Below are 27,429 nucleotides of genomic sequence, written 5' to 3' on the forward strand. Positions count from 1 at the left end.
CTAGTTTGTCTGTTTAAAATATTTAGGAGTACTCATATGAAAGTGATGAATATGCTCATAATTATGTCCATCTTTATAAGATCCAAATCTAAGAAAAATATTCAACAAAGCAAAGCCATTACAACATGATTTAACCCACGCAATTAAATCATACACTTACTACAGTATAAGTAACACTTCTTCTGAATGTTCTAGATAGTTTATTTCAGAAACGGACCACAACCCTACTTATGTATAAATCGTAAGCTATGTACGCTATCTAACTAAAGGTCTTTGAGTACAATGGAGACATTTAATCACAATGATTGGATTAATGCCATAGGCACTCTATAAATGGAACTCCAGCTGACAAAGGTGAGCAGTGCTTTTATCTAGTTAAATCCTATGATCTTTAAGTTTTTTCTACTGGCTTTAGTGGAGATATAATTTAACCCCTAGATAGATAGATAGATTTGCAGAAGTAAAATGTAGGTAGTACTTATTCAAAATATCAGTGCTAAATCACATTTAAAAGCAGTGCCATCGTACTTCAAAAGAACTGTAATTAATTGGAAAAAGTTAAACTTATTCCTGAAGGGTATATTTTTTTCTGCTTATAGGCAGACATAAAAGAAATTAGGACAAGAAAAATATTCTGTACTGAAATCAACTGAGAAAAATCTGAATGTGAATTCTAACTTTAGGCAAGTTTCATCATGTGGAAGAGACTGGGCAAACTCCTGCTTAGACAGGAAGCCAGTGACTGAGTGGTAAATAAAAAGTGAGTAAACTCAACCATTATACGTATATAAGAAGTTAATATGTTCCGTATTATGCATGTTAGAAATAGTAAATACAGCATTGCTACAAATTGCCTCTCTGTCGAAACATCTATCTCAACCTTGACGACTCTTCCACTGATACTCAATATAGAATAAATACCTTTCTCCATATTTCTCTTGCTTATGCAATGCCAGTGGAAAAATGACAGCATTCTGGAAATAAATAATTTTATACATAAAAACGTAGCCCTTTTTGCTTCTTGACATATTTAACACACTGCCTCAGGCATTCTCCTTAATTTTTGCTCCAGTTATATAGCAAGTTTTAAAAGTTTACACATTAAAGTATTCTTGAGAGAGAGAGAGAGAGAGAGAGTATTTTGTGTTCTAAGCAACAGTATATTAAGACCCCAATCCTCAAAAGTGCTGAGAAACATGGAAAATCTCTCATCACCTATAAAATGAGTCACCACACCACTTGGCAAATATCCCTATCAAGCAATCTCAGAAATTAATCACCTGGGTGAAATAAGCATTACCTTCAATTTATGCTACAACACAGCAAACTGATTTTCCCAAGGTACATGCCAAGTCAGTAAAAAAAATGGAATTACAGATCAGAAGTTCTTGCCTCCTAACTTTGTTAGTTTGGTACTGACCAGTGCCTTCCACTTTAAGAACAATTTTGCTCCTAGACTTCTTTTTTACAAAAGGTCACTTAAATCATCCCCTTAATTTCTCTATCCCAGAATACACTGACCTGGGATTGAAATGGATGTCTTCAGGAACTTGGCTGGGATCAGTAACAATTCTGTCATTGTCAACATAGCTATCCAAGTGATCTGGGATCCTAAATTTGGCCATCTGGACTTCTGAATCACTTAAACCAGCATGAGATATGCGGGCATAGCCCAACCTATGACATACAAGAAGAGTTTGAAGAAATAACTTAAGGCAATTTCACCACATTATTAATTCATGTCTCTTTTCCCCAAGAGTTATTACTTAACCTGTCAACGTAACTTTCCATTTCTGTGAATCTCACCTTCAAAAAACTTCAGGTGCTCTATAAACACAAGCATTGTAACATAATGCCACAAATAGAAAAAAATGAGAAAGCTTAAATATTTGACAACAAAAATAAGCTCTAGATCTAGCAACTTAGTTTTAAAATTACAGTTTTAGAATATGCATACTGGTACAAGCTTACCAAGTTTTTCACTGAAGAGATTTCGAAATTCAAGAAAGGAGCTCAAGCATCAATGGAATGAGTAATGAGAAAAATTAGAGGGTGTTTTGTTGGGTATTTTGTTGCTTGCTTTTTTTTTCTCCTCAATATTGTTACTTAAGACAGCTATCTAGTTTACTGGTTTTACTCTGGTGAACACTGAAGAATTTGCAGTTTATTCAGAATAAGCGGAATTCCATTCTGTTACATACATCACCAAGACAATGATTTACAAGCAACTTGGTATTAAAAAGATGTGGAGTGCATAGGTCCCAGCAGAGGAAAGGGCCTCAGTATGGGCTTACACAGTTCAAGTTTCCACTAAATCTAGCATAAAGCTTGGCTGGATTAGATCAGCATTTTTTTTCAGCAAACCCTACAATCATAGTTAAAAATTTCTATCTTCTGTGTCACATACAAATTAGGGCTTAGCCTTCACATTTTAGAATGAATCTGCAAAGCCAGAGCTTTGGAAAAAATGTAGTTTTATGTTACCAAAGCAGATTAGATCTGAAGGCTTTTGACACAGAAGGATGAAACCTGTAATAATGTCTTTGTAAATTATATTCAGAAATACACCGATTCATCCTGAGATTGATGTTTCACATTACTTCATGATATATCTAACTGTCCATACAGAATTGTTTAGGGACAGAAGACTCTTCCACAATTACCTACAGAAAGGTGTAAAACTGATTTTCATAAAGATACTTAAAAATCAAAGAATAAATGATCCACTTTAACATACCTTATTATTCCGCGATACATAATATAGCTACACCATCTGTCATGATCTGTACTGTCAATATCCTTTAAGTGAAAGGAAAAAATAAAAAGTCAGATAAATAAGACAAGCTTTCTTTATGGGTAAGCTTTAAATCAGTAACAGAACCAATGTGTAAACCTGCTGCAGAAAAATGTTTTGCATAAAACATTGTAATTAGCCAGAAAGGAAAAAAAACAGTGTTAGACAAATCAGACAACTTTTTGACATCTCCTGACAGAAAACTAAACTGCAGAACTGAGTGTTAAAACAAAAAAATCATGGAATTAGAGGTTGGAAGGGACTTCTGGAGGTCACCCACTCCCAACCCCATGCTCAAAGTAACTTCATGCAGGTTGCTCAGGGCCTTACGCAGCCGAATTTTGGCTATCTCCAAAGATGGAGATTTCACAAGTTCTCTGGGCCCTTGTTCTACTGCTTGACAACCCTAACTGTGATTTTTTTTTTTTCTTCTACTATCTAATTGACATTTCCCTTGTGGCAACTGCTGTCCATTGCCTCTTGTCCTTTCAGTGTGTAACTCCACCTTCTCTATAACATGCCAGGTAGCGGAAGACTGTGTTTGAAAATGTGCATGTATTTTCTTGTATGTCTAAGTCACCAATTTGAAATATTAAGCTGAATATTGCAAATATATATTACCTCCAACTGCTAAAAGAAGTAGTATTTTTATATTACCTGGACATTTCCATTTTCTATTAATTCAGTATAATCTCTGGATCCAGGAGCTGAAGTGATGTATCCTAGAAATACAACTTGCTTAGAGCTAGTCTTCAATAGGTTTGAAACAGCTATAGCCTGTAGCTTTCTGTCCAAGTCCTCTCTGAAAGAAATGGAAAAGACTTTAATGTGTATACACTTTTGCTCAGAATCTTTGCACTATAACATATAACTATAACCACAAATGAATCTGACACCTTTTTTATTGCTCAGTATTAGAAAATATGAAAGTTTACAGAAAGCTCACCGTTTCAAAACGGTCATGGTAGATGTAATTAGGGTTCTCTTTCTAACCATTATAGGAACAACTTTTTCTATTACTGTTTTGTTTTTAATACCTATCTCATCACTAGGAAATGTGAATGTGCTTTGGTTATCTGAGGCTTTGTCTCTGCCTGCACTTGAAATTTAATTGTGCTAGCACAGCGCAGCGCATAACAAAGAGCTCACATGCTAACAAAACTTTTAGGAAGGACAGACCATGGTAAATATAGTCTTAATGTCTGGGTCATGTAATTTGTGAAATATAACTTAAGAGCTACGTCATCCCATTAACACTACCTAACGACATTTGGCAGGTATTCTGCGTCTCTTTAACAAGATTTACACAACAGTTCCAGCATGACCAGAAGTGGTATCATAAGTGAAGCCTGGTAAAATACTGCACTGGATCCCATTCCCTGTCCTTGGATTTGTCATCACATAATGTAAAGGCAATTCTCTTTCTATGATTCCTCATGTTAATAACTTCAAACAGTTGTGTAAAGCATGTTCTCTTCTACATTTTGGTAGACTGGGCTAAATACCATTAAGACAGGGAGTTGATTTTGGAATCTGTAATCTGAAGACAAGAATTTAAATGCTGCTATACTTTCTAAATAGCAGTGCTTCTGACTGAAACAAACACATTAGGGAGAAAGAGCACACAGACAGGAGACAAAAACCCCCAACCATTTTAACAGAAGCCTGACCTAGGTAATATGTGAAGTTGCCTGCTCAGTTAGCTGCTCTTTCCAGAATTACACCTCTCCAGAAGAGGGGTTCTTTTAAATGACACAGGCATTGTTATATTCCCACATTTTAAAAACAGTCTTCTAAAAAATCCCTAGTTATCCAGAATTCTATATTTTAGGTCATCCTAAGCAGCAGCTGAAAAAAAGATAAAAAACAAGCAGCTGTGTGTGCCATTTAACTACAAATTCATTCACCTCAAAACACAATCTAATTTGCACTCATTTCCCATGTGTCTCCTCCTATCTTCTCCTTCACCTTTATCTCACCTCTCTGTGAGGGGGGAATACAGTGCTATTTTCTTCTACTTTCACAGTTTCTCAGAGAGACAAGTCTAATCATCTCTGTGAGGCACAGAATGAAATTCCTTTCTAGAGTTCAGATTGGGAGTGGTTTCTGACAACCGTATGTGTTTAGTAAAAGGGAAATCTATAAACAATTTGCGTGCTTGGAACACACCTTCTGCACAGAGAAAGGAAACGGGGAAGGTCAGTATGGGATAATGAGAATTTCTGCTGCTTTCCGAGTGGCTTCTTTGTGTATTATGTTCTGCACCCAATCCATAAATTTGCCACTCCACGAATTATAACAAATATAAGAGAAAGTCCAAGTTATACTACATAACCACAATCAAACGCAGCAAATAAAACAGAAAATACAGCTACATGGAGCATCACAAAACTATCCCTTATTAATATTCATAACACACAAGTAATCAAGACATTGTTTTAAAGAACTGAAATCTATACCTTAATCTTTTCCATCACATAATTGAGTTATTGGTATAAATCTTCCTTTCAGAATGCAGAGATCAGGTTTCATATTTCCAGTTTCATATAGTCAGAAGGACACTGAATGCATATTTTTGTTAGTGTTTCAGCACTGTCCTTTCTTGGAGGTTTCAGAATTGTTACTTTTTATTTTAATAAACATCAATTGTCCATGAACACTATCTATCTGTAACTATCTGCACTCATTGTGGAATAGATCTATTCCACATGCAGAAAGTCAGAAGGATGTTATCCTGCACAGAGATGTATCTGTAGCCCTATTACTTGTCTTGGCTTTGCAGAACTATATTTTTATATCTCTAGTAACTCCAATATTAGGCTAAGCTGAGTATTGTGTGACACATTTGGCCCTTTTAAAAATGTTTCAAAATTTTAAACCCATAGCCATGTCATAGTATTTACTCCAATGTGCCTTGTTAGAACCAGAATTACAGCAGCAGATTTTAAATGGTACAAAAGAAATCCCAGAAGTTCACAAATTACAATTATGTTACATGACTTCATACGGCATAAATAACAATAAATAAAATACACACTCTTCATTTCCAAAGTGGGCGACAACAAAATCAACCAGTTTCCCTGTGAAGTTGACAGTCATGGAGATGGCAGGTGCAATCTCTCCCTCTGGAGACGGAAGGAGGTGATGGGTAGATTTTACAATTGGATACCTTGATAGCACCATAATCCTACATGAGAATAGGGAAAGGGTTACATTTTGTAGTTCACATGGATCATAAGTGTGAACTAGAGCAGATAAATGTGTGCAGAAGACTAATGGTCACTAAACTCAAACCATCAGACCAGAACACATAACAACTCTAATGGATTTTTCTGAATTTAGAAGGTTTTCCTCTAAAATATTACTTATGTACATGTCTAAAAATGTATTATCAAAGTACTTCCTACACTAAGAAATACCATTCCATATATATGAATTCTTACAATGAGCCTTTCAAAATCTGTATCCTCAGACAAAACAGAATTTTATACTACCAGTAATTAAAATGTATTTTATTAGAAGTAGAAGCAGGTAGAAATACATCTTCAAAGTGGGAGATTTCTCATTCTTTCAGCTTCTGTTCAGAATCAACCTTAAAACCATTTTGCATCAGGTTTTTCAAAATATTTCATGAAGAAAAATTCAGAGAATTCCTTTTCTGCTCCGTTCTGCATCACTTAAAGACACAGACTCTGGAAGAAGAAAATTACTAAATTCCCCTCACATATGGCAAAAATTAAATAGCCATTGCAACATCACTAGGAAGTTCCATCTGCTACAGACATCTGCATATGCCCCTGAAAAAAAAGCCACATCATAAACCACTATTTTCCAGAGGGCAAAGATATTCAAAGATATGCAACTGGTAGTTGGTCAAGCATTAAAGTCAAATCAGACACAAAAAATCTGGTCAAATATACACATGCCTTCCTATGCCCATTTCCCACTCTACAGCCCAAGCTGGATTTAAAGAATTAATTTCTAATAACTCCAGGTGCAGCTACATTTTCCAACTGCTATCGCATTTTTAAGTCTGAAATCTAAAGTTCTCATAGCCCAAAACAAAATAATGAGAAAGGGGCATCAGATACCGTATTTAAAATGCCAAACTTCCAAATCTGTACATTAAGGGATGCCACTCTCTGCATCACCAAAACCAAAGCAGCTTACAGGAGCAGGCACCAAAACCAGATCATTTTTAATAACGAGAAAACTTAATCTGCATTACATTGCAATGCTAAGGAATCAAAGTGTGTTCTTAAAGACAAGCTCCAACAAGTGATTATGGTGATTATTATTCCAATTATTATTCGCCCATGTTCTAGTGGAGTTAGTATTGGGTAGTGCTTTTACAGTTATTTACTGTCACTGTGCATGTACAGATGACTCACCCCCAAGTGTGATCTCTTGTGCTTGGACCAAAATCTGTGTAAAATCCTAGTCTTTCTCCTAGCCACATTGTCGGATCGTTGTTTCCAATGAACGGTTTAGAGGCATCACTCTCTATAATAGTGATAAAATCTGCATCTAAAATGGGGAAGAAAAAAGAAAATCTTTCCAAACTGCTAACTGTGACCTATAATTGTGATTTATAAATGACTACATCATGTCATCATTTCCCTTTTCCTTACACAGGAATAGACACAAGCCCTTCAGGAGTCAATCAGGGCAAATCTTAACACTGGCAACAAAGCAATGCCCAAACTTTTGGTCACTGTAGGCTACACAGCCTCTGATGGAGAGATACGTAGCGTCTGGTTCCCATAGCTTCTCCCTGGTGTATAACCAGCCACATGTGAGACTGCACAATACAGCTGGCAGGCACATACCTAATGCAGACCATTTCAAAAGCGTTAGACACAATGTGCATACACAGATTAACAGCACAGTAGCGAGTCTACTGCTTTCAGCTTGACGAACAAGTTCTACACATCACATCTGCACTTACCTTCAATGACCAAATCCTATTCTGCTACAAAGGGTCATGTGCAAAAGGGAGCAGGCTGCTGCTGCCAAAACAATTAATCAGCCATAGCAACCTAGCATCAGCCCACGGGCATGGGAACAGAAGGGTTTCCAGCTCTAGTGAATTGTCGGCCATCCGCAGCCACCTCACATTCTCAGGGCACTGTGGTCCCTCACTGTCTACATGCTGTGGCTTTGTCAGGGGAACATGACAGGTTTCTCTATATTTTAGCTGCAGGATACAGGAAGAGCTATGTGGTCCCTCAAGGAACTGGCAGCTAAGACAGACCTGCCCATGTCTGAAGGAAGGTGGGAATCTTCAAGCTGGCCACAGGCTGGCTGAACTATCCAGGCTCAGCTTGAGCAGCAGGTTGGTACAGCTGCAGCAGCAAGAACCTTCTTGCTGTGATTATGCCCCCCTTGAAGTGCTCTCCTACTCTAGAAGGCAGATCAAGTCACCACTTCATCCGCAGCATGGAGGAACTAAGACTGCTCCTTCCAGCATCACTCTTGCACATAAGACTTTTTGCTTTTGAAATGTCTGTCTTAGCACCATGAAAGCAATGTTAGCAGGGAAAATGGTAGCTCAGAATGCTTTTACGTGGATTCCCAGATTTTTGCTTCTACATCATTAGGATATGCTGGCCACAGAAACAATGACTGAAACCATTGAGAGGGGTTCCTGTTGGTTCCCTTCGGGGCAGACAGGAGTTCCAGTCTCAAAAGCCATTACACGTGGCATCTTCACTACTCCAACAGAGAGATGAGCCCAAGGAATGCACACCACCACACCTTTAAAGATAACCCGGATGCTGAAAAGTTAGCCACTCTTTTCTCTGTGGCTCTCAAAATCAGCTACTCTTCTTTAGTCATCAAATAGTTGGAGAATCTGTGCTTAAGTCTGAATGTATTGCGGCATTTCCTGGAAATGTTAATGGGCAATTTTATATAACAATATACATGTAACTTAAAGCTCCAGAACTGTTTCTAGCAATCAGGAATTAAGATTTATTTATTTATATTTTGGAATTTGCTCCCTTTTTTACTTACTGATTTCTTCTTTTAGAAGTGATACTTCATTACCACAAAGATATGCTCAGTGGACATAACCAGGTAAATCACTTTTGCTAATATTCATGAACTTAAACTATAGGTGACAGAAATAAATGCATTCATTACAGTTCATAAATAAATATGCAAAAATTAAATAAACACTCCAACATAAGCCATGAGCTATGGAATCACATATGTACGAGAATACCTCAAATTTCAATTCATCAAATGCCCCAGTTGTTTTCTCACATCACTAGACAGCCTACAGAGCTCAGCCTTCTGAATCTTTGGTCATGGGACAAGAGAGTAAATGAAGCACGAATCAGCCTATTCCCTCTTCACTAACTCCTGAGCATCTCTGCCACAAAACCAAGGCTTGCACAGCAGCACCTGCGGCAGTGCCTTCCCACTGCTTGGGTCTGTCAAGCCCGAGCTGCTCAGGAAAGCCCCTTGGTGGTGAGGAGAACAACAAAAGCTGGAATGACAGCAGGGATGTTTCCTAATCTCCTGACCTGCTTTAAATCTTAAAGTGGTAGCTCCCAGTCTTCCTTACCTCATGGTATCACAGAAAACAAGTAACATCTACAAGCACCACTGGTCAATTCCTTTCAATGCACCCTGCACCAGCACTAATCTTAGGTCCAAATTCTTCATTTCCTATGCTAATTTTCCAACCAAAACCCTGTCCGTGAGCAACAGGTTAGAGACACTTCTTTACAGTAAAATGATGACAACTCAACCAAGCTACAATCACTATTTTCCTTTATACATTGCTCTGGCTCATTGATGGAGACAATCTCCTCTGTACGTCTTGTTTAGGGCATTTTAATTTCAGACCCCTTAGGAATTACATAACGATTCACATCTGAAAAAAACACAGAGAAGTTATAAAACATTAAATTTGATCTAAAAGGATGTTTATCATTACTTCATTTATGCAAAGAATTTCTCTGTAGAAAAGTAGCTCATCAGCAATATGAGAAAAAAAATCCAAATAAGAAAAAAAGTGCTTCCTCCAACCAGAAACCTCTTTAAAATGTATTTTTTAAAAATTGTCATCTCTGCAAATGGATTTTTAACAAGAAGCAATTGTATTGGAACAGCTCACAAATTCAGGAGAAAGCCACTAGACACAGATCCTTGTGTTAATGCAAGAACAGACTCAGTAACCCAGCAGGTGTTCTTGCTTTTGTCTCTTCAGATGAACCCTCTGAATGAAGTGGGAAAAAAAGTTACCTGTTTGATTAAGCAAATTAGCTGATCCTTCCAAATTAGACCATCCTTCATTGTCATATGCAAATCTAAAAGGCCAGATCATAGCAGAGAAGTCTCTTTTTGGAACCTCAAAAAAATAAATGAAAAGAAAGTCAAGTACAATTTGACTTTTATGTATTATGCCTTTGCAGTCAACAACATCATATACATGGTGCCATAAAAGACACACAAGAAGAGATGTTTTAACCAACATATTTTCCTAAGAAAGCTGCCAGGATTACAAAAGATTTTTTTTTTGTGTGTGCGAAAAATCTGCTGTTAACAAGAGGAGAAAAGTCATCATAGTTAAAATGAATTTGTACAAGTAACAGTAAATAAAGGAACATGAAAGAGACTATGAATTTTTTTCATCTTTCTAAAAGGAACTACCCACTTTTTTTCCACATTCTAAGGTACTACAAACCTGGATGAGTTCTAAAAAGAAAGCCAACTGTGTTTGTCTGTGTGCATGTGTGATTACGCATGTGCGTGCACACACACAATTTCTACTTAGCTCTCATTACCTTTTCTACACCTTTTCCTGCATTTGTCATCAGTGTTTTCTCTAAAAAAAATTACCAACAGGAATACATGTCAAGATCAAGTTTCAAATGACTATTTCTGAACTGCCACCATAAGAGAAAAAGTCTAATTCATAATTGCAACCACCTGCATCAAAAATTCAATTTTATATTAGTAATCAATTAAAGGGTAGGATGGAAACATGTTGATTTATATCTGATCAAAATAGCTCTAATTTTGAATTAAAATTACTAAACATGCAAGCAACACACTTGGACAACTTGTAATCTAAATGCTAAACTTTCTGAGCATTAAGCGTCTTAATTGTTATCATCATTGCAATACCTAATTTTTTGCCAGATAGAAAACTGGAATCTTCCTATCTTTATCCAACTTCTCTAGCTAGTCTAAGTCTAATCTAAGTCAACCAACTTTTCAGAGAGGTTCAATTCAGAGTTATACATATAAATATAGAAGCATAGAATTCCTTCAGCTGGAAGGAACCTCAGGAAGTTATCTATTCAAACTTCCCTGATATAACATCAGACTACTATAACAGCATTGTGCAGTCAAGTTTTGAATACAATTAAAAAAAACTCATTTACAAAAGTAACATTCAAATTGAATGTATGAGGTAAGCATCTCTCAGTTTTTCAGAATACTTTTTTCCTTCATAGCAGCACTATAAATCTCCAAAGACCCAGACATTTCCCGCATTCATCACGAATTTACAGATTAAACTTTTTGCATCTCCATTTCTGCATTATTGTTGCTGAATACTTGCATACTGCTACAAAGACTTCTTCAGCACCAACCAACATATCTAAGGTATCACACATGCATTTTACCATATATTTGAAAGTTACTCTTTTCACAAACATACTACTCACCCCTTGGCCCAACTTCTTCTGGTAAGTTTTATAACGTAGACTCAATCCTAGCAAACCAACACCAACAAACAGCCACAATACTTGAAACAGGGAAACACAGAAAAGTTGTTTTTAAAGCAAGAGAAAATAATGCTATTATTGCAGTTAAACAGAACTGGGTACACTGTCATTCTAAGGTGCACCATTCATAGAATGGGGATTGTATATATTTAAATTTCCACATATGCCAGTGATAACACCATTCCAAAGTAGTGTACTTAAGAGTATCTAAAAGTGTGCAGAATATCTATACGTGTGCAGAAACACATTCTCCAAAACACAACAGGCTGAGCAGATGCAACATACCGAAACTCCTTGGAATATTTATGTAAAAAAGATACCTACTGAAGAATTCATTACAGGAAATGAGTAAGAGTACCATGTAAACCTTCCAGTGTTTTTGTCTCTGTGTTCCAGCTATGCATTTGTAGTATACAATTTTTATTTTATATTAATACAATGTGTGGAAGAAAATTTAGTTTACTTCTCGGGTCTTTAGATGTCAGAAAGATGTGATCCCTGCCAGACCTCCAGAGCAGTCCTTTGTCTGACATATTCTTGGAAAGGCATGGTGGCTTCACAGAATGCAAATTCAGAGCTTTCCCATTGCTCCTGTAGCCTTCCAAATAACCAAAGTAGACACTTAAGAGCTCTCAGGGTTTGGCATACTGTAATTTGATGACCAAACCCCTCTGCACTTATTTCATTTACGCAGTGGCATACGCTATCTACAATGATTTCAATAACTCACTTTATTCTTTCATCAAAGTTTTAAACAGTTATATAGTTATTTTTATGCAAGTTTTCTAGAACAATTTTATGTAAAATTTAAATAAATTTTACCATGGATGATGTCAGAAGAAAGGACATGCTGTTTACATTAGTAAATGTCAAGCAATTTCATACTCTTGCCAGATGAAAAGGTGCTTAAAGGAGAAGCTGAGAAACAATACAGGTCTGGGCATGACAAGGCAGTACAAGAGTTACTGTTGTAATGCCACAAAATTCACTGAGCAAGGGCTGTGCTTTGTGACAGACAGTACTTTAAAACATTTACTCACTTTTCTGAAATGTTTTTGAGTAGTAGTATTTAAATATCTTGCATTGGTGCTCATGTTGCCTCTAACACACAAACTCTCAGGGGCCACATACTTCTGGCCCCTGAGTGTATAGGGTAAAGACTTTCATAAAGATTTCAGAAACAGCCCTGAAAAGTGGTGAAGCACTATTGTCTCTGCTTTCCAAATGAGGCAAAATGAGGTATGCAAATGATAAGTGATAAGATCCAAAGTCACAGAGGGGAAAAAAAGATGCAGGAATTTGAACTTTCAGCATCCTGATCTCACAGAATCACAGAAACACTAGGTTGGAAAGGACCTTCAAGATCATCAAGTCCAACCATTAATCCAGCGCCACCATGTCCCCTAGACCATGTCCTGAAGCGCCACATCCACACGTTTCTTGAACATCTCTTAGCATGCCTCAATGCCTAGCAATTTTTTCCTTTACCCAACTTCACAATATCGACAGACTTTTTCCTTAGAAAGTGTAAGCTAACAATGAAAACAAATCTGAAGCTCAAACGATTGTAGAGAAATACTTGAAAACATCATTTGGATGGATTCCAGAGGTCTGTAAGCCAAAAGGCAGTAAAACCTCAATTAAAACCTAAGGACAAAAGCAGACCTCATACGTATCATCTGGAAAGCTGGGATCCCTCAGCATAGTTGACAGGCAGGAGATGAGAAAGGTGTCCTCAGGACAGGCCTGGTCTGAACGTGCAGCAGGGCGTCAGGATTGGGTAGTGATGCCAGCCACAACAGGCTTTGCAGGGCTGCCTCCTGACACAGGAGGGGTGTCACATCACACAGCAGCTCCTGGGCCAGCCGAGTCCCATCCCACTGCCAGTCAGCTCACACAGCCCTGTAAAGGGTGTCACACTGAACTGCTTCAAAATGAACATACCGAATGGGCTGAAAAATTCATATCTTTTGTAGGCACATGTAATAAATCCCAAGATCCAGAGAGGCCTCCTCCTCCACTGCCAAAATGAAATCACAAATGATGCCAAATCCATTTTTACTTTTTTTTTCCCCAGATCATTTTTATCAGTCTCCATTTAACACACTCCATGAGGAATAGCCTCTCTCTCAATCATAATCATAGCGAATCATCTCCTCAGTTAGTATATGTCATCATTAAAACTGGAACTAGGGCAATACCAACTACAAGTCTGGCTCTAAAACTAGCACCAAAAAAACATTTCTAAAACATCTGAGCAAAACATTCCACTGTGTTACTCTTTTTCCTCACACAGTATTCCTAGAATCACGGAAGAAAGGAAGTAAAATTATACTTACATAGTTTAATATAGTTTTTACTCTTTTTGAATAGTGGTTTTTGGTTGCTTTTCACTTCAAAGACAGAGCTAAGGTCTTTCTTGGGTCCTGTTAGAAAGGCTACCCCAATACACAACATTAGAAACCCTGTAAAAATATAAGTCATTAGTTTTTTCACAGAGTTTTAACACATTAAGCACTGCTCACAAATGCACCATTTATAAACTCCCAGCTTTTTTGTTACATTCAACCTTGTGGCTCCAACAAAAACAATTCAAAGCACAAACACAGATAAATGCCATACCCAATGTATCAATGAGGGCAATATGAGATTTTATTGATAGAGAAGATACTACTTATCATTGCCACAGTATTCACCTCAGCTATGCCTGCAGCACTCTAAAAATTTTTAAATTATACTGCTGTACTTGTTGACATAAGCATTGCTTCCAACAACATGAGCTAGTGACATTAAACATGCCACTCATAATAAATATTTCAAAAAATATTTCAAAATAGTAGTATTGTAATAAGAAGTCAAATCTAAAAGATTATTTAAGATGCCACTGAACACACGTTTCACACAAAAATAATGTCCAAAATTATATTGTTTGGGGTTTGGTGTTTTGGGGTTTTTTTTGGGGGGGGGGGGGGTTCAAATAAGCTGCTGCTAAGATTTAATACACCTGAAACAGCCTTATTAAGCCTGCTTTGTGCTGATGACTGAAGAGCAGACCTAACAGTAAAAGAATCTAGCCAAAGACCCCTTCACATTATGAACTCTACTCTGGACTACAGCGAGCTCCAAAATACAGTCCACCTTTGGGTCTTTCAGGCTGAGAACAAGGGGGGCTACCAAATAAGCTGCTGCTAAGATTTAATACACCTGAAACAGCCTTATTAAGCCTGCTTTGTGCTGATGACTGAAGAGCAGACCTAACAGTAAAAGAATCTAGCCAAAGACCCCTTCACATTATGAACTCTACTCTGGACTACAGCGAGCTCCAAAATACAGTCCACCTTTGGGTCTTTCAGGCTGAGAACAAGGGGGGCTACTGACACTAATGCAACTTACAACTGCTCTTGCTCTTCCCTTGCAAGCCAGCAGCCTAGGAATCATGATATTACCAAATAACTCTGTGGTCCCCAACATTAGGCTGCACTGGGTTCTAACTGAGCAATCCTCAGAACCTGTCTCATTATTCACTATGGAAACACAGAGATATTTTAATTCTGCTGGTACTGCTGGGTCCACTACTGCACATTTTACCAGGTTTCTTTTGTCAGTGAAATACTTTAGTTTAAAGCCACGTTGCCCTTCCTCCACTCATGTACCAACTGGGAGAACAATAACAACAAAAATATTTTAATCCTTTGATCTGGGGTAAAGCAGCAAATCTTTCAGCAGACCTCCCCACCTTTGTGTATCTTAACACCAACTTCCACTGAACCTCAAGCACACTTAGCCAGCACTCTCAAGCAAAGATTGATTTGCAGTAGAGTTCAGGGTATTACTTCAAAAAGACTAGCACATGGCCTCCACTCGTGTACCAACTGGGAGAACAATTTTAATCCTTTGATCTGGGGTAAAGCAGCAAATCTTTCAGCAGACCTCCCCACCTTTGTGTATCAACACCAACTTCCACTGAACCTCAAGCACACTTAGCCAGCACTCTCAAGCAAAGATTGATTTGCAGTAGAGTTCAGGGTATTACTTCAAAAAGACTAGCACATGGTAGACAAATTATGCTAAAATGCTTCCAGGCCCCTGTGGATGGCTACAACTCTCAGCTCAGCCCAGTGCTTTCAAAGTTTACTGGAATTAACCTGGAAAAGAGCAATTAAGTTACACCTACATATTACAGAACTTTAAATAACCAACTTGATGAAAAAAAACCATTGTTGATTGTAGATGTCTATTATCTTTGCAAATGAACTGCTCTGTCACCAAGATACAAGTAACACATTTTTATATAGGAACTACAAAAGCAATTGTTGAACAGTTTGTTCTAAAACAGTGTAAGCAGACTGCAGCCGGTTGGGAGGCCAGTTTAACATGGCAGTGTCTTGTATTCTTGTGCTCTGGAGCCAACAGAAGCAGCTCTGCTTTTTAAGAATAGACAACTAAGCACACCCATAGATATATTTTAAAAGCTGGTAAGCAACTTCAGTGCACTAACTGTTGCAATGTACTGTGACAGTATCTTTTCTTTTCCATAGGTAGTTCAGACTAATAGTACAAGCTCCTATTCCACCCCTTATGAGCTAAAGGATCCAACTGTCTGCAAAGAAAACGTGGGAGGACAATGAATTGGATAAGAGCTCTGCTGGAGAAGGTCTATGTGCTTAATATCTTTGTGGCTTAGTTAATTAACTATAGAAGTCATCTTGTTTCAGGGTTATAGCTGAAGATGAAATAATCAGTACTCAGTATTTTCTAATTGCCCTTACTTCTTACATGAGTTGTAGTACAAGTCTGCAAGCCAGGAAGCTGGGCCTAGTGCAATGAAGAAGGGGGCACACAGGAAACTTTTCGCCAAGGGAGACTGATTCAAAGACATTAAAGTTGATGAAAAACCAGGGATCCAACCCCTCATCATTATGTTACATCACAGTGAAGCAGCATAGAAGTTTTGAATATAATGATCTTACTTTCATTGTCATTTTTCCTGGTGCAGTTCCCTACCCAAACTGCGGCAAGAGAAAGGCAGGAGGAGAAAGCAAGAAATAGCACTTGCACCTGAAAGAAACCAGAAGAAAACAAGCAGCTTCCCAGAAAGCCAAGCTGTAAGGGAAGAAGTGCAGCAACAAATACACAATCTCATGGTATAATTTGCAAATCTTTGATAAGCAATGAGATGTCATCAAAAAGACAGGAACTGGATTCTCAGATGGAATATAAACTCACGTAGTGCCATCAGCTGAGATGGGTCCAGTTCACAGTTTTCTGTTTACCAAAGACAAAGTTAGGGCCATCTTTATGTTACTATCTAGTGATCATGCCAGGTGAATTAATCACAAGTATGTATTTCAAAGGAAGTGACAGAGAGGGATTTTTATATAACAGCTTTTCTTTTGTCAAAGCATTACTCAAGAAAGCATTTGACACGCCTCTACCACATGCTTTCTTCACATAACTTCAAAAAACAAAATTAAATTAACTGAGATAACTGTTTCTACAGGCCTCCAGAGTGCTTTCAGAACAAAGAAAGCTGCAATAAATGTAATGAACTCTTCTCAAAACATAACAAACTGAAACCCTGCATATGATTGCTGTAATACAGGAAACACATATGGAGACAAAGAAACTGGTGTGAGAGAAAGTGGTTACAAAGACATTTACAAAATCAAAAGTCATTGGAGCAACAAGTCAAGCACAGCATTCATTAAGCCTTTTCAAACAAAATATAGGATAATGTGTCACATTTTAAGATGTGCCACAGACATAGCCCAAGACAATGCTTGGCATTGTTTAAATATAATTAGTGAAATATGCTACTGAAACACATGAGTACCTATTAAGAAAATAATTCTGGAGAGAGAACCAGAAAGGGTTGGTTTCATTTTCACCTCCCCACCTTCATCAAGGGATCATTTTGCTAAAACTTTTATATTTGCTCTCCTCAGTTCTTCCTCATTAGCAAATACCTGTCATTTTATTTTCTTCCTCTCCTGTTTGCATGTTTCTAACACTGCAGGCTTATCAACATTGCTCCAAACATGCTGCTGTGTCCACAAAGCATAAGGTAGAGCCACATGGAAATGAAGCTCAGGTCTCAAATGCAGACTAGCTAGATTAGCATGATGCTGCACTTTGCTCCTCAGAGCAGGGCTAAATAATGCACTGAATTATGTTACAGTCCCAGTACCACAGCCTTCATGAACCCCTGAGTTTCCAGAAACTACATTGTTACCTGAGGTACCATAGTGCTATCTTGAGTAGCTACCATACAGGTGCGTTCACATGGAGGATTGCAGCCATATTTTTAGGGTGACTGATTAACAGGTCTCCTCATCAGTTGTGTACTGAGTTATCAGACTTTTTTTCACTTTGTCATTTTCCCCTCAACTGAATTCCATTTTCTACCGACATTTTAAACTATTTCTAACAGTAAAGAAACAAGTAGATTATTTTTTGCATGTCTCTCTAATTCTCTCATAGAAACTCTTACCGTGGTAAATCAAATAGAAGCTGAGCATTTGGGAAGACTGTTTATACACTAGATATGTTTTAAAGATCTGGTTAAGTATAAAGCAAGCATATTTGTATTTGTTCATAGTCATAAATGTACCTAAAAGAAGATGGGAGCTTTCTCTAGCGTAATTTCCTCCAGGTACAAATTTATAAGCTGTACACCATACACAGAAGAATAATTCAAGAACATAGGCACACATGGCTGTAGTCATGGCTTTCCCAGGATGCAGACAGCTAACAAAGTGTCCAGCCAGTTGAGGCCACACACACATAGTAAAGACAGCAAGAATGTTGCCTGCAACAGCAGCACTCCAGGTGTGTAAATAAAGGAGACCGGCCGAAGATGCTAAACCTGTGAAGGGATAGAAAAGAACAGAGTAAGCCACAGTCACGTATGTTGTCTACCACCTTTTTTTTCCTGGACAGAATGTGAAAAAGAAGAGTCTGGGAAATATAACTGTGCTTTGCAGCCATGAGAACAACATCACTAGAAGGACAGTTGTTCCCAATAGCCAAAGACAGCCTCTTACAGCCAGTAAGACGGCCAGTATCTCATACTCTTAAAGACTGCCTATTCAAATGAAAACACTGCAGCAAAAAGACGGCAGAAAAACATCATCAAGAGCCAAAACTGAATAGTTTTTCTTGCACAGAGCTCTTCAAGCACAACAGAGAGATGATGCATCTTTTAAGGGATTAACAGGTCTGCCTGTTATGAACCTCCTTTAACACAATATTGAAATAATCAAATAGGTTAAAGTGAAGAGAAAGCTTATCTTTCCCTGATCTTCTCTCCTTTTAGATAACCATATGATAGGCAAGAAAACAACTACTAATCTTTTACTAATTGCAAGATCCTTGATTTACCACATTGTCTTTGACTGTGATGGGAATTAACCCCAAACAGAACATTAACAACCACAGAAACTGTCTATAACAGGTCAAATTCATTTTAAAACTTTATTGTAGGTAAGAAAATGTTTACTAACTTCCACATCATGATAGCAAATATAGAGAAATATTTTTAATGTTTTACGAATGCATCAAGATTCTAAGCATTTTAGAATACAATGCTTGAATCAGCTAAAAAACATTCTGTGCTTGTTTTAAACTAACAATGTGTGTACATCAAAAATCAAATGCTCATACTCACATTACAATCTGCACACACATTTCCTAAAATGAACACCTGCACCAAAAGGTAAATTATTTGGGCAACCAACAGTTTAAGCATTGCCAACTCTTGTGCCTTTATTGTGACTTTTCTGATATTTGGTATTATATTTTGCTTCCTGACTAGGAGAAACTCAGTTTGCATTAAATTTCTTGTCTTCAAGGTTGTGGAAAATGACTTGAAAGTGTTGGCTCTTAAGTGCTCCAAAAGAGAAGGTGAATAAGAAAAAAGAAAAACATAACTCATTGTTTCCTTTGGTCTCTGTATTTTGATATGTCTCAAATTATTATTAAACGTTTGTAGGAAGTACTGCTTTGTCTTCTTGATATGAACATCTACAAACAATTAGCTGAGGCCAAAAAAGCAGCATTTATGTTTTTATTAAACAGCATTTATACCACTAAATTTCACTCAGATGGGCCTGCAAACTGCATCCACCCGCCCATCTACGCTGAGGAGGTATGGAAAACACACATCTCCACAATTTAAGAGCAGAATTATTTCCATCTCCTCCTATTTGCTCCATGCACAGCTTACTCCATAGCATAGCTATACCATTCTCCTGAAAATGGATGTCGAAATCCAGCACCTGAATCCCTCTTCCCATCACCCAAGACCCACTGCATGCAGACTAATTCACAGATATATTGCTCCAGCAGAACAGCTTTGATATTCATACTGTTTTACTGCCTGAAGATCTTGGCAACTAAGGAAGACAGGAGGCAAGCTTGCTGCCAGGTGAACTGCTAATTTATTTACAAGTTATTGTGGCCCCTGTGGAATCGAGGGGCTTAGTGTCACCTCAACCCCATAACCTTAAATGTAGCCTTACACAATGCAGAAGGTGAGAACTGAGACACTATTCATGGGAACAGAACATCAACAGGGGCTTCTGGAAAGAGCAACACTGCTCTGCAATGGCCTGGAGGTTTGGCCTGTAACCCTTAGTCAACTGGTTAGATGTGTATACTACAGTCAGCGACAGAGAAAAAGACGCTTTTTTTTTTTTTAGTCACATTGCTAATTTGATTAGCAATTGACTTTTCTGACATGTGATGTAGGGTCAGAGGGCTGGAGTAAAGGAAATAAGGTAATAGAAACAAAAATTCTGCTCAGGATTTACACCTACCTACAAGAAACCAGGCAAAACTGGTGACAGAAGACCAGCTCCAAAATGAAAGCATCAGTCCATGAGCCAGGCCCAACAGAACTATACCTCTAATACAGCAATAAGGAAGAAGAAATCACACATTAATATAATTTTATAAACATCTGGTGTTGAAAAAGAAACTTCTAGACATACAGACAAGGATGCTTGGTAATATTTTATAATTCTTTTAGTTTAAGCAGAGCTCAATTTGAGCACAAAATATCTTTATCTCACACCTTGCTACATTTTCTCCCTTTTACTGGACATAAAAGACATCCAGTTGAAAATAATGGCAGTTTATCATCATGCATAAGCAAGCTGTGTTCAGCAGCACTCCACTGAAGTACTGAGTACAAAAGGCAAAAAGAAGTTCAAGAAAATGAGAGGGAGGAATCCACTCCAAACAAAAGTATTTTCTTCACATCAAATAGGGGATCCTACAGTATCTAACACTGCTATCAGTCCTGGAGAACTCTTGTGTATACTAATTCCAAATTATTAACTACCTATCTCACCTGCCACTATGCATAGTTGACTCAGAATAAACTAATCTGGTCTCTTTCTAGATTTTGGAACCCAGGTGAGCAACACACAGCATTAAGACTAACTTCCTACTAACCAAAACTTCTAGAGAAGTATATCTTTCAATATTGCACACAGTTTACTTTTTTATCTGTATGCATCGCTCACATACACTATTTCCTACCATCTCCTCTCTGAAGTCAACTGCTAGATTTATTTACTGCATATTATAGACACACTGCATTCATAGGTCCTTGAACCTCAGTCCGAATTTAAAAATTGTTTTGCAAAGTGGAAAATCAAGTTTTCTATTACTGAAATCAAAATCATTCTGTATGAGAAAATTTTAAGATTTATTGGTATAGACACAATGCTCAGAGATATCTGAAATTATTAATTAATCCACAAGTCGTCTGCGTGAAGTACCTTGTACCCACTTTATTCTATGTAAGTTCTTATACCGTCGTCTGGTTGAGTTTTAATTTGTCACCCACTAGAGCACTGGCTTTTGATTACTGTTTTGTTCGAATAACAACAACAATAATACTTACCCATATGGATTAGGATCTGGACCTGTATGTGGATGTCCACTTACTGCCCATCTAGAAATTAATGAGACCTCCCCAAATATCCACAGGGTGAGGAACATGAGGCTGCCAAAAGCAATCCCTGACAAAAGCCAATGAGAGTGGGAAACAGTCTCTCTAACCGCATTACCAGTTTTGTTCGTTTCCTGTTTTGTCTTGTCTCCACCTAGAATAAGAATAAAAATATAGCTGAGCAAACAGTCATATCCTATTAGGAAGGGTTAATGAGAAAAAGAAATAGCCAAGATCACAAAATTACCAGAATAAATTACTGGCTCAGACACAAAAGCTAGCTTATCTGGTCATTTGTGGAAATTGATAAGACAAAAAAATCTCTAATAACATTCCTAGGTCTGTCAAGAAAAGCTGCTCATCTTAAGTGCACAAAAATGGCAACCTGCCCATATGATTATTCTTCATACTACTGGAATTTAAATAATTAAATTGGCTTTGAAAATTAGCAAAAAAGTTATTAGAATTTTTTCAGAGGATTCTGTTCTCTGAAATTCAAAATTCTGATAAGAACAAAACCTGACACTTTCAAAGAAGCCAGAAATAAACTCCCTTCCTTCTCTTTTTTTCCATGCACTTTAGATCCTCTCTCATCTAAGGAGAAAGTAGTTTAATTTCATAGACATATTGCTTTGTCACCTAGGAAGAAGACAGATTCTCTTCCTAATCTCCTGCAGTAGATTCCCTTTCTAAATTATGATGAAAGCTCAGGCTTAATTTATGTCATGTAACGCAAGTCTACCAACAACACACACAATGCCAATTTATACCCACTTACACATAGATAAGGTCTTATCTTTCAATTAATTTATTCAAGTTATACTGAGAAGGAACTTCTGAGGATTTAACATGAGCTGCTTTAACCCAACCTTGCTGTCTTCCTTGGCAATACTACGTTCACTAGTTGTCAAGTGTGCTTAGCCTATGCCAGCCCCCACTGCTATGTACTCTGTCCAGATGCTCCAAGAACTCAGGCAAATTTTGACCAGGACAGACTGGTCCACTCTGCCAAGTCCACCAGACTTGTCCAGTCTGCCAATTCTTTCTGTTTATTTTGCTACATCAGCTGTTACCCAGCTTTGTCCTGTGTCCCTTTCTCTGTCAAAGGATATTCATTATCAGAGAAACTCAAAGAGCAGACAGAATTAAGAAAATAACAGAAACAGCACAGATGTTTCATGTTAGGATGAGGATAACCCGTTCTGGTTTTATTGGTCTAGGTTATGCTAGGTTTGCGTTACTGTCACATTATTGATACTGCAATTAGTTGACAATTCCAACACCAACTTACTACAGCTTGTATGAATTGTGATATCGATTCTGCCATGTTATGCGCAGATGGAAGTACCCCATGGTTTCTAGTCTGCAATGCTCATGCATCAGGTCTAAAACCAGACTGTACTGGAGAAAAAAGCCAAAGAATCAAAACCCAGTGACACATAGACAGGTATATCTTAGGATGTTTTCATAACTGCCGTCTTTGCTGCAATACGCTTACCTGAATAGATTCGCTCCACTGCTGTTATAAAACCAATTGTCAGTATGACAGTATTGGCAGCTTGTGAGCTCCAGACCGGGTTTAGTGATGTATACCAGATGCGAAGAACAAGGAGCATTATCTTTCCTAGCATAAAGCCCCATATCCTGATGAACCTGTAAGAATCAGTTTTTGAAATAGTGATGCATTTGGAAAAAAAAAAAAAATCTTAACTTCTCAGGAAAAAAAAAGCAAACATCTTTTAATATAAAAAAATGTCAGTTATAATCCCATCCGTATAAGAAAATACCTTTGTAAACTGTTTCCTGACCACCATGTTACTGTTTGAACCAGCAATGAGGAGGAAACACCTGCAGCCAAGATGAATAGTCTAATTGAAGCATTTGGTGCCTGGTATGATGCTAAGCTTCCTACAAACAAACACACACATACAGAGGTTGCTTTAATTTGCAATAGAAATCAGGTAATAAGGATTTCCTGTGCATTAGTTCAATCTTGTCTGTAATTTGGATGGCTACACCATTCATCTGAAAACACATGACACTACACCTTTCTAAACAAACCAAAGAAATGTAGGTATGGATAGAAACTGGGTCTATATGACATTATAGCAGTTACCATTTTCAGGAAAAAAAATAACATGAAGCAATTATCGAAGACTGCAGTGATTGCCTTAATGTAAGTACTTATTGATTCCATAAATAGGATATATGGATAAAATATCTAAGCATACAGACATTCCTGAACAGTGCACTTAAATCACTCAAAAGCCATAAAAATTTATGTATGGTGACTCCTCCTTTCTAAAAAAGATATGGCTTTTGCCACAGTGCACTTATATAACTCAAAAGCTGTAAAAGTAAGTGCACTGTGGCAAAAGCTATACCCTTTTTAGGAAGGAGCAGTCACCATACATTGCACAAGGAATAGCAGGCAATTGCCTTAGTGGGTGTGAACGAGGCTTTCTCTGGCCCAGTATCTGGTCTCAGCGTTGTCATTAGCAGCCTGTATCATCTTGTTACTGGAAACTGTCACTCCTCCAGTCACTGAAAGAGATGGTGCACACGCATGTCCACCATTTCCCAGGGCACAGATAAAGACCTCATCCTTATCAGCAGTTTTAAATTCTGCTAGGAGGTTTCCAATTCGAGTGACTATGGGTCACATGCATTCTCATAACTTCAGTCAGTGTGGCAAATTCTGGCTGTGGACCAGTGACAAAGAGCAGGAGAAGCAACATCGTTTTGCTACCAGCCATTTGCCAAGTGAGTATGAGTCAAACTTGAAGAGACATTAAGCAAGGAAGGCCAGAAATGGAGCTGCTGATTCTGGCAATGCATGCTAGGAATCCTCCAACTGTGTATTTGCTCATTCTGCTTAGAGTAAAAGATGCAAAGCTTAGAGCAAAGATGGTAAAATGAAATTAATGTGTGGTGAAGATGTCCTTGTATGGACTTTAGCAAAGATTGAATGTGCAATGCACACAGATTTCTGTCGATAAATTGTGCTGAAATCCACAACTCTGCCTCTTCAAATCTTTCATCACTTGTGTTAGTGAGATTAAAGCTAGCGTGAGTTTGCCTACTTACAGTAGACACACCTTTTGTTGCTGAGCAAGTACACCCAAAATGTAAATATACCTATCCAAACACACAAATTTACTGTGTGTTGTCTGAAGACATAGATTCAAATGGACACTACTAAAGGGAAGTTCATTGTTGGTTTGTTGGGTTTTTTTAATAGAACACGAAATTTAGTAGTAGGAAAGGATACAGAAATTAAAACAATAGTTTTGGAGAAAATAAAGCTTCCTGAAAAGGCAAAAAGAAAAATAATGATGAATAAGGGAAGAGACTTTTCCACCAAAACAAAAACTCCAACCCCCTAAATATTCTGGTTCTAACTAAGCATGAAGAATTTCCAGATTTTTAATTGTGAAACTGAAGACTGAATATTTCCAGTGGAATGGGGTGGAGTATGCATGGGATAGATTGCTTTGCCCGATTTTGTTCAACAAGCTCCAGAGGAAGGCCATGGCCTTTCTGAGAAAGCAAAAAATCAAAAAGAGAAAGAAGGAAGAAGTGTCTAGATATGAAGAAGGAAAGAAAGCAGGAAGAACTGAAAAATAGGAAAAACAGCAGCACAGTATGATAGGACAGAAATCATTTAAAAGACATAATGAAGTGATGAGAACCAAGTAAATGGAAAGTCCTAAAGCCCAGTGCTGCCTGTGCAAGGGCATCTGGATAACTTGAGAACCTGCAGTAGAGAGGCAAATAAAAAGTGAGAGTTACCATTGGCTGCTAAACTCCTTGCTGGAGACAAACAGGGTGAGGAACAGGCTCTTACACCTTCCCCAAACGCTAATGCTCACTATAGGGCAACACATAAGGAGAATACCAAGTAAGTACAGCAGAGCTGGGAGAGAATGTGGTGTAGACTTGCCAAGGGGTGGACAATATTAGGAATGTTTGGGAAATGGAAACAGCAGGGGATATGGACTGTGGGAACAGTTCCTGTTCAGGCAGGAATGAAGGGGAGGTCATACCTGTGTAGAGCAATGCTCAGGTTAGCGCAAAAGTCAGGATGCATAGAGCTTCAGTCTCCCCATGCTCTGGAGTCCTTCTATGATCACCTCCATTAACACATCCTTTCCCCAGATTACTACTAAGGTGCTAGCTTTTTGTTTGTAGTTAATATCTTCAGGAGCTTGTGATTCAGGTGAAAGAAACTGGCATAAACCAACAGCCTTTACACACAGTTATAGGCCTGTCACTGCTCATTACTTAGCAGAACAAAAATTACACACATTTAAGTGATTTCCATCTCTTGGCAAAGTGAACTAGCAAACACAGCAAGATGATCTGAAGGACTAATCTCAAATAAATTTTGTGTTACTGTAATATCTGAAGGAATGCAGGGTGCAATTTGAAATGCTTACACTCATTATTAGTTTCTAAATTAGCAGATCTTGTAGAAAGCAATGCACTGAGCACTGCTGCAGAAAGATGAAGTGAAAGACTCTGCTCATTGAAAAGCTTTTTAAAAAAACAAAAAAAGTGTTAGGATGGATATGACAGGAAGAGTTGAAAAAGAGTTTTACATGGTAAAACTATACTTCATCTAAACTGATGGAATCAATGAGCTGTGTTCACTTATAATATCTTTTTAGAGATAAAGAGCAAGAATTCTTTTAAAAAATGAAGTCATGCATCGAAAGTAAATAACATGATCCTGTTCTGTCTTCTACCAGTAAAAGCAGAAAATTATATGGAAAGTGATTCTCTGATTATCATCTTACATTGATAAATGAGGAGCCAGGACTGCTGCTTCTGGAATAGAAGCCAGGAAATGCTGCTTCTGAAAGACAGTTAGCTGCAGTATTTTCCCTGTACACAGGACAGAGATCTTTGTCTCCTCTGAGTTCATCCAGGTGTTGGAAACTCATTAGCAATAACTTGCTTCTGAATGTGGCTGTACCTGCCAAACCCTCTCCCAACAAACTTTGAGAAAAATCAACAAGAGCTCAGACTTGCACCAGTTAGCTGAAGACCAAGGAGGGAATCCCAGCAAGTCTTGGTTTAGGGAGGAGCATGTGGGATGGGTAGTGAGGCAATTTTATCCTGAATATAGGATCAGACTTTATTCCTGTGCAACTGACAATATGAGAGCTGTCTCACAACCAGGATGAGCCTATAACCCCATCAATATGCTACAGGCATATAGACACACTTAACAAAGGAAAAAACCCCATATCCTTTAATCAAAAAAAACCCAAATCTGCTTCAGAAAGTAAGTCTGCTAGAAAGAACTTTTCACTTACAGCAGATTTCTTTCATAATAGCCCCAAGCTGTTCTGTAACATCTTGTCTCTACCCATTGTCACAGACACAGAACTGCTATAGAAAAGACACCTGCTCTGCAGATCTCTGTGCAATATTGAAATTTTTTTTCCTGTTAGGTATGATTTATACCAATGTAAAAGCTTCTAGAAATAAAAGTTAAATGAGATTTGTCTTTAATTATGCAGTACTGGTCTAAAAACCAACACAATGGCTTCAAACAATATTCCTCTGACCATACCTAAAAGCTCAAGGGAAAAAGAAGAGCATGAGTTTGGGAGAACAAGAACTTCTTATTCCTGTCTCTTTTCATAATCATCTGAATTTTGAGGCAATTTAGAATGTTTATTCTTATGCACTGTTACCAAGACGGAATCTATAACTCACTATGGTGCATACTTACCAACCATAGTCAGTCTCAGAAGGGCTAGGATGTACTTATTTTTAGCCAGCCTCCAAAAAGGGCCAATTATCAAGAATATTGGAGAAAAGAAGGCAACAGCAAAAACTTCTAGACCCGTGAGTGCCAGTGTCTGAAGGGGGAAGTAATAGATCATCGGTGGCAGTGCATGATAAAGAGACCAAGAAATGTA

At 37.8% G+C, this 27,429-nt stretch overlaps 1 protein-coding gene across 1 annotated transcript; it reads right to left on the reverse strand.

Moving 5' to 3' along the window:
- Window positions 1–27,429, reverse strand: CWH43 (cell wall biogenesis 43 C-terminal homolog (S. cerevisiae)). Its single transcript, XM_010285032.1, has 15 exons — window positions 27,240–27,429; window positions 23,284–23,404; window positions 22,995–23,149; window positions 21,449–21,650; window positions 20,355–20,443; window positions 18,149–18,403; window positions 13,878–14,003; window positions 11,479–11,558; window positions 10,049–10,154; window positions 7,186–7,321; window positions 5,832–5,981; window positions 3,452–3,596; window positions 2,738–2,799; window positions 1,522–1,677; window positions 1–88 (listed from the first exon to the last, which is right to left on the reverse strand). The coding sequence occupies exons 1-15, from the start codon at window positions 27,391–27,393 to the stop codon at window positions 1–3; spliced, it is 2,025 nt and encodes a 674-aa protein (XP_010283334.1). The 5' UTR covers window positions 27,394–27,429.

This window comes from Phaethon lepturus, unplaced genomic scaffold (genome assembly GCF_000687285.1).
Source record: "Phaethon lepturus isolate BGI_N335 unplaced genomic scaffold, ASM68728v1 scaffold25764, whole genome shotgun sequence".
Classification (NCBI taxonomy): Eukaryota; Metazoa; Chordata; class Aves; order Phaethontiformes; family Phaethontidae; genus Phaethon; species Phaethon lepturus.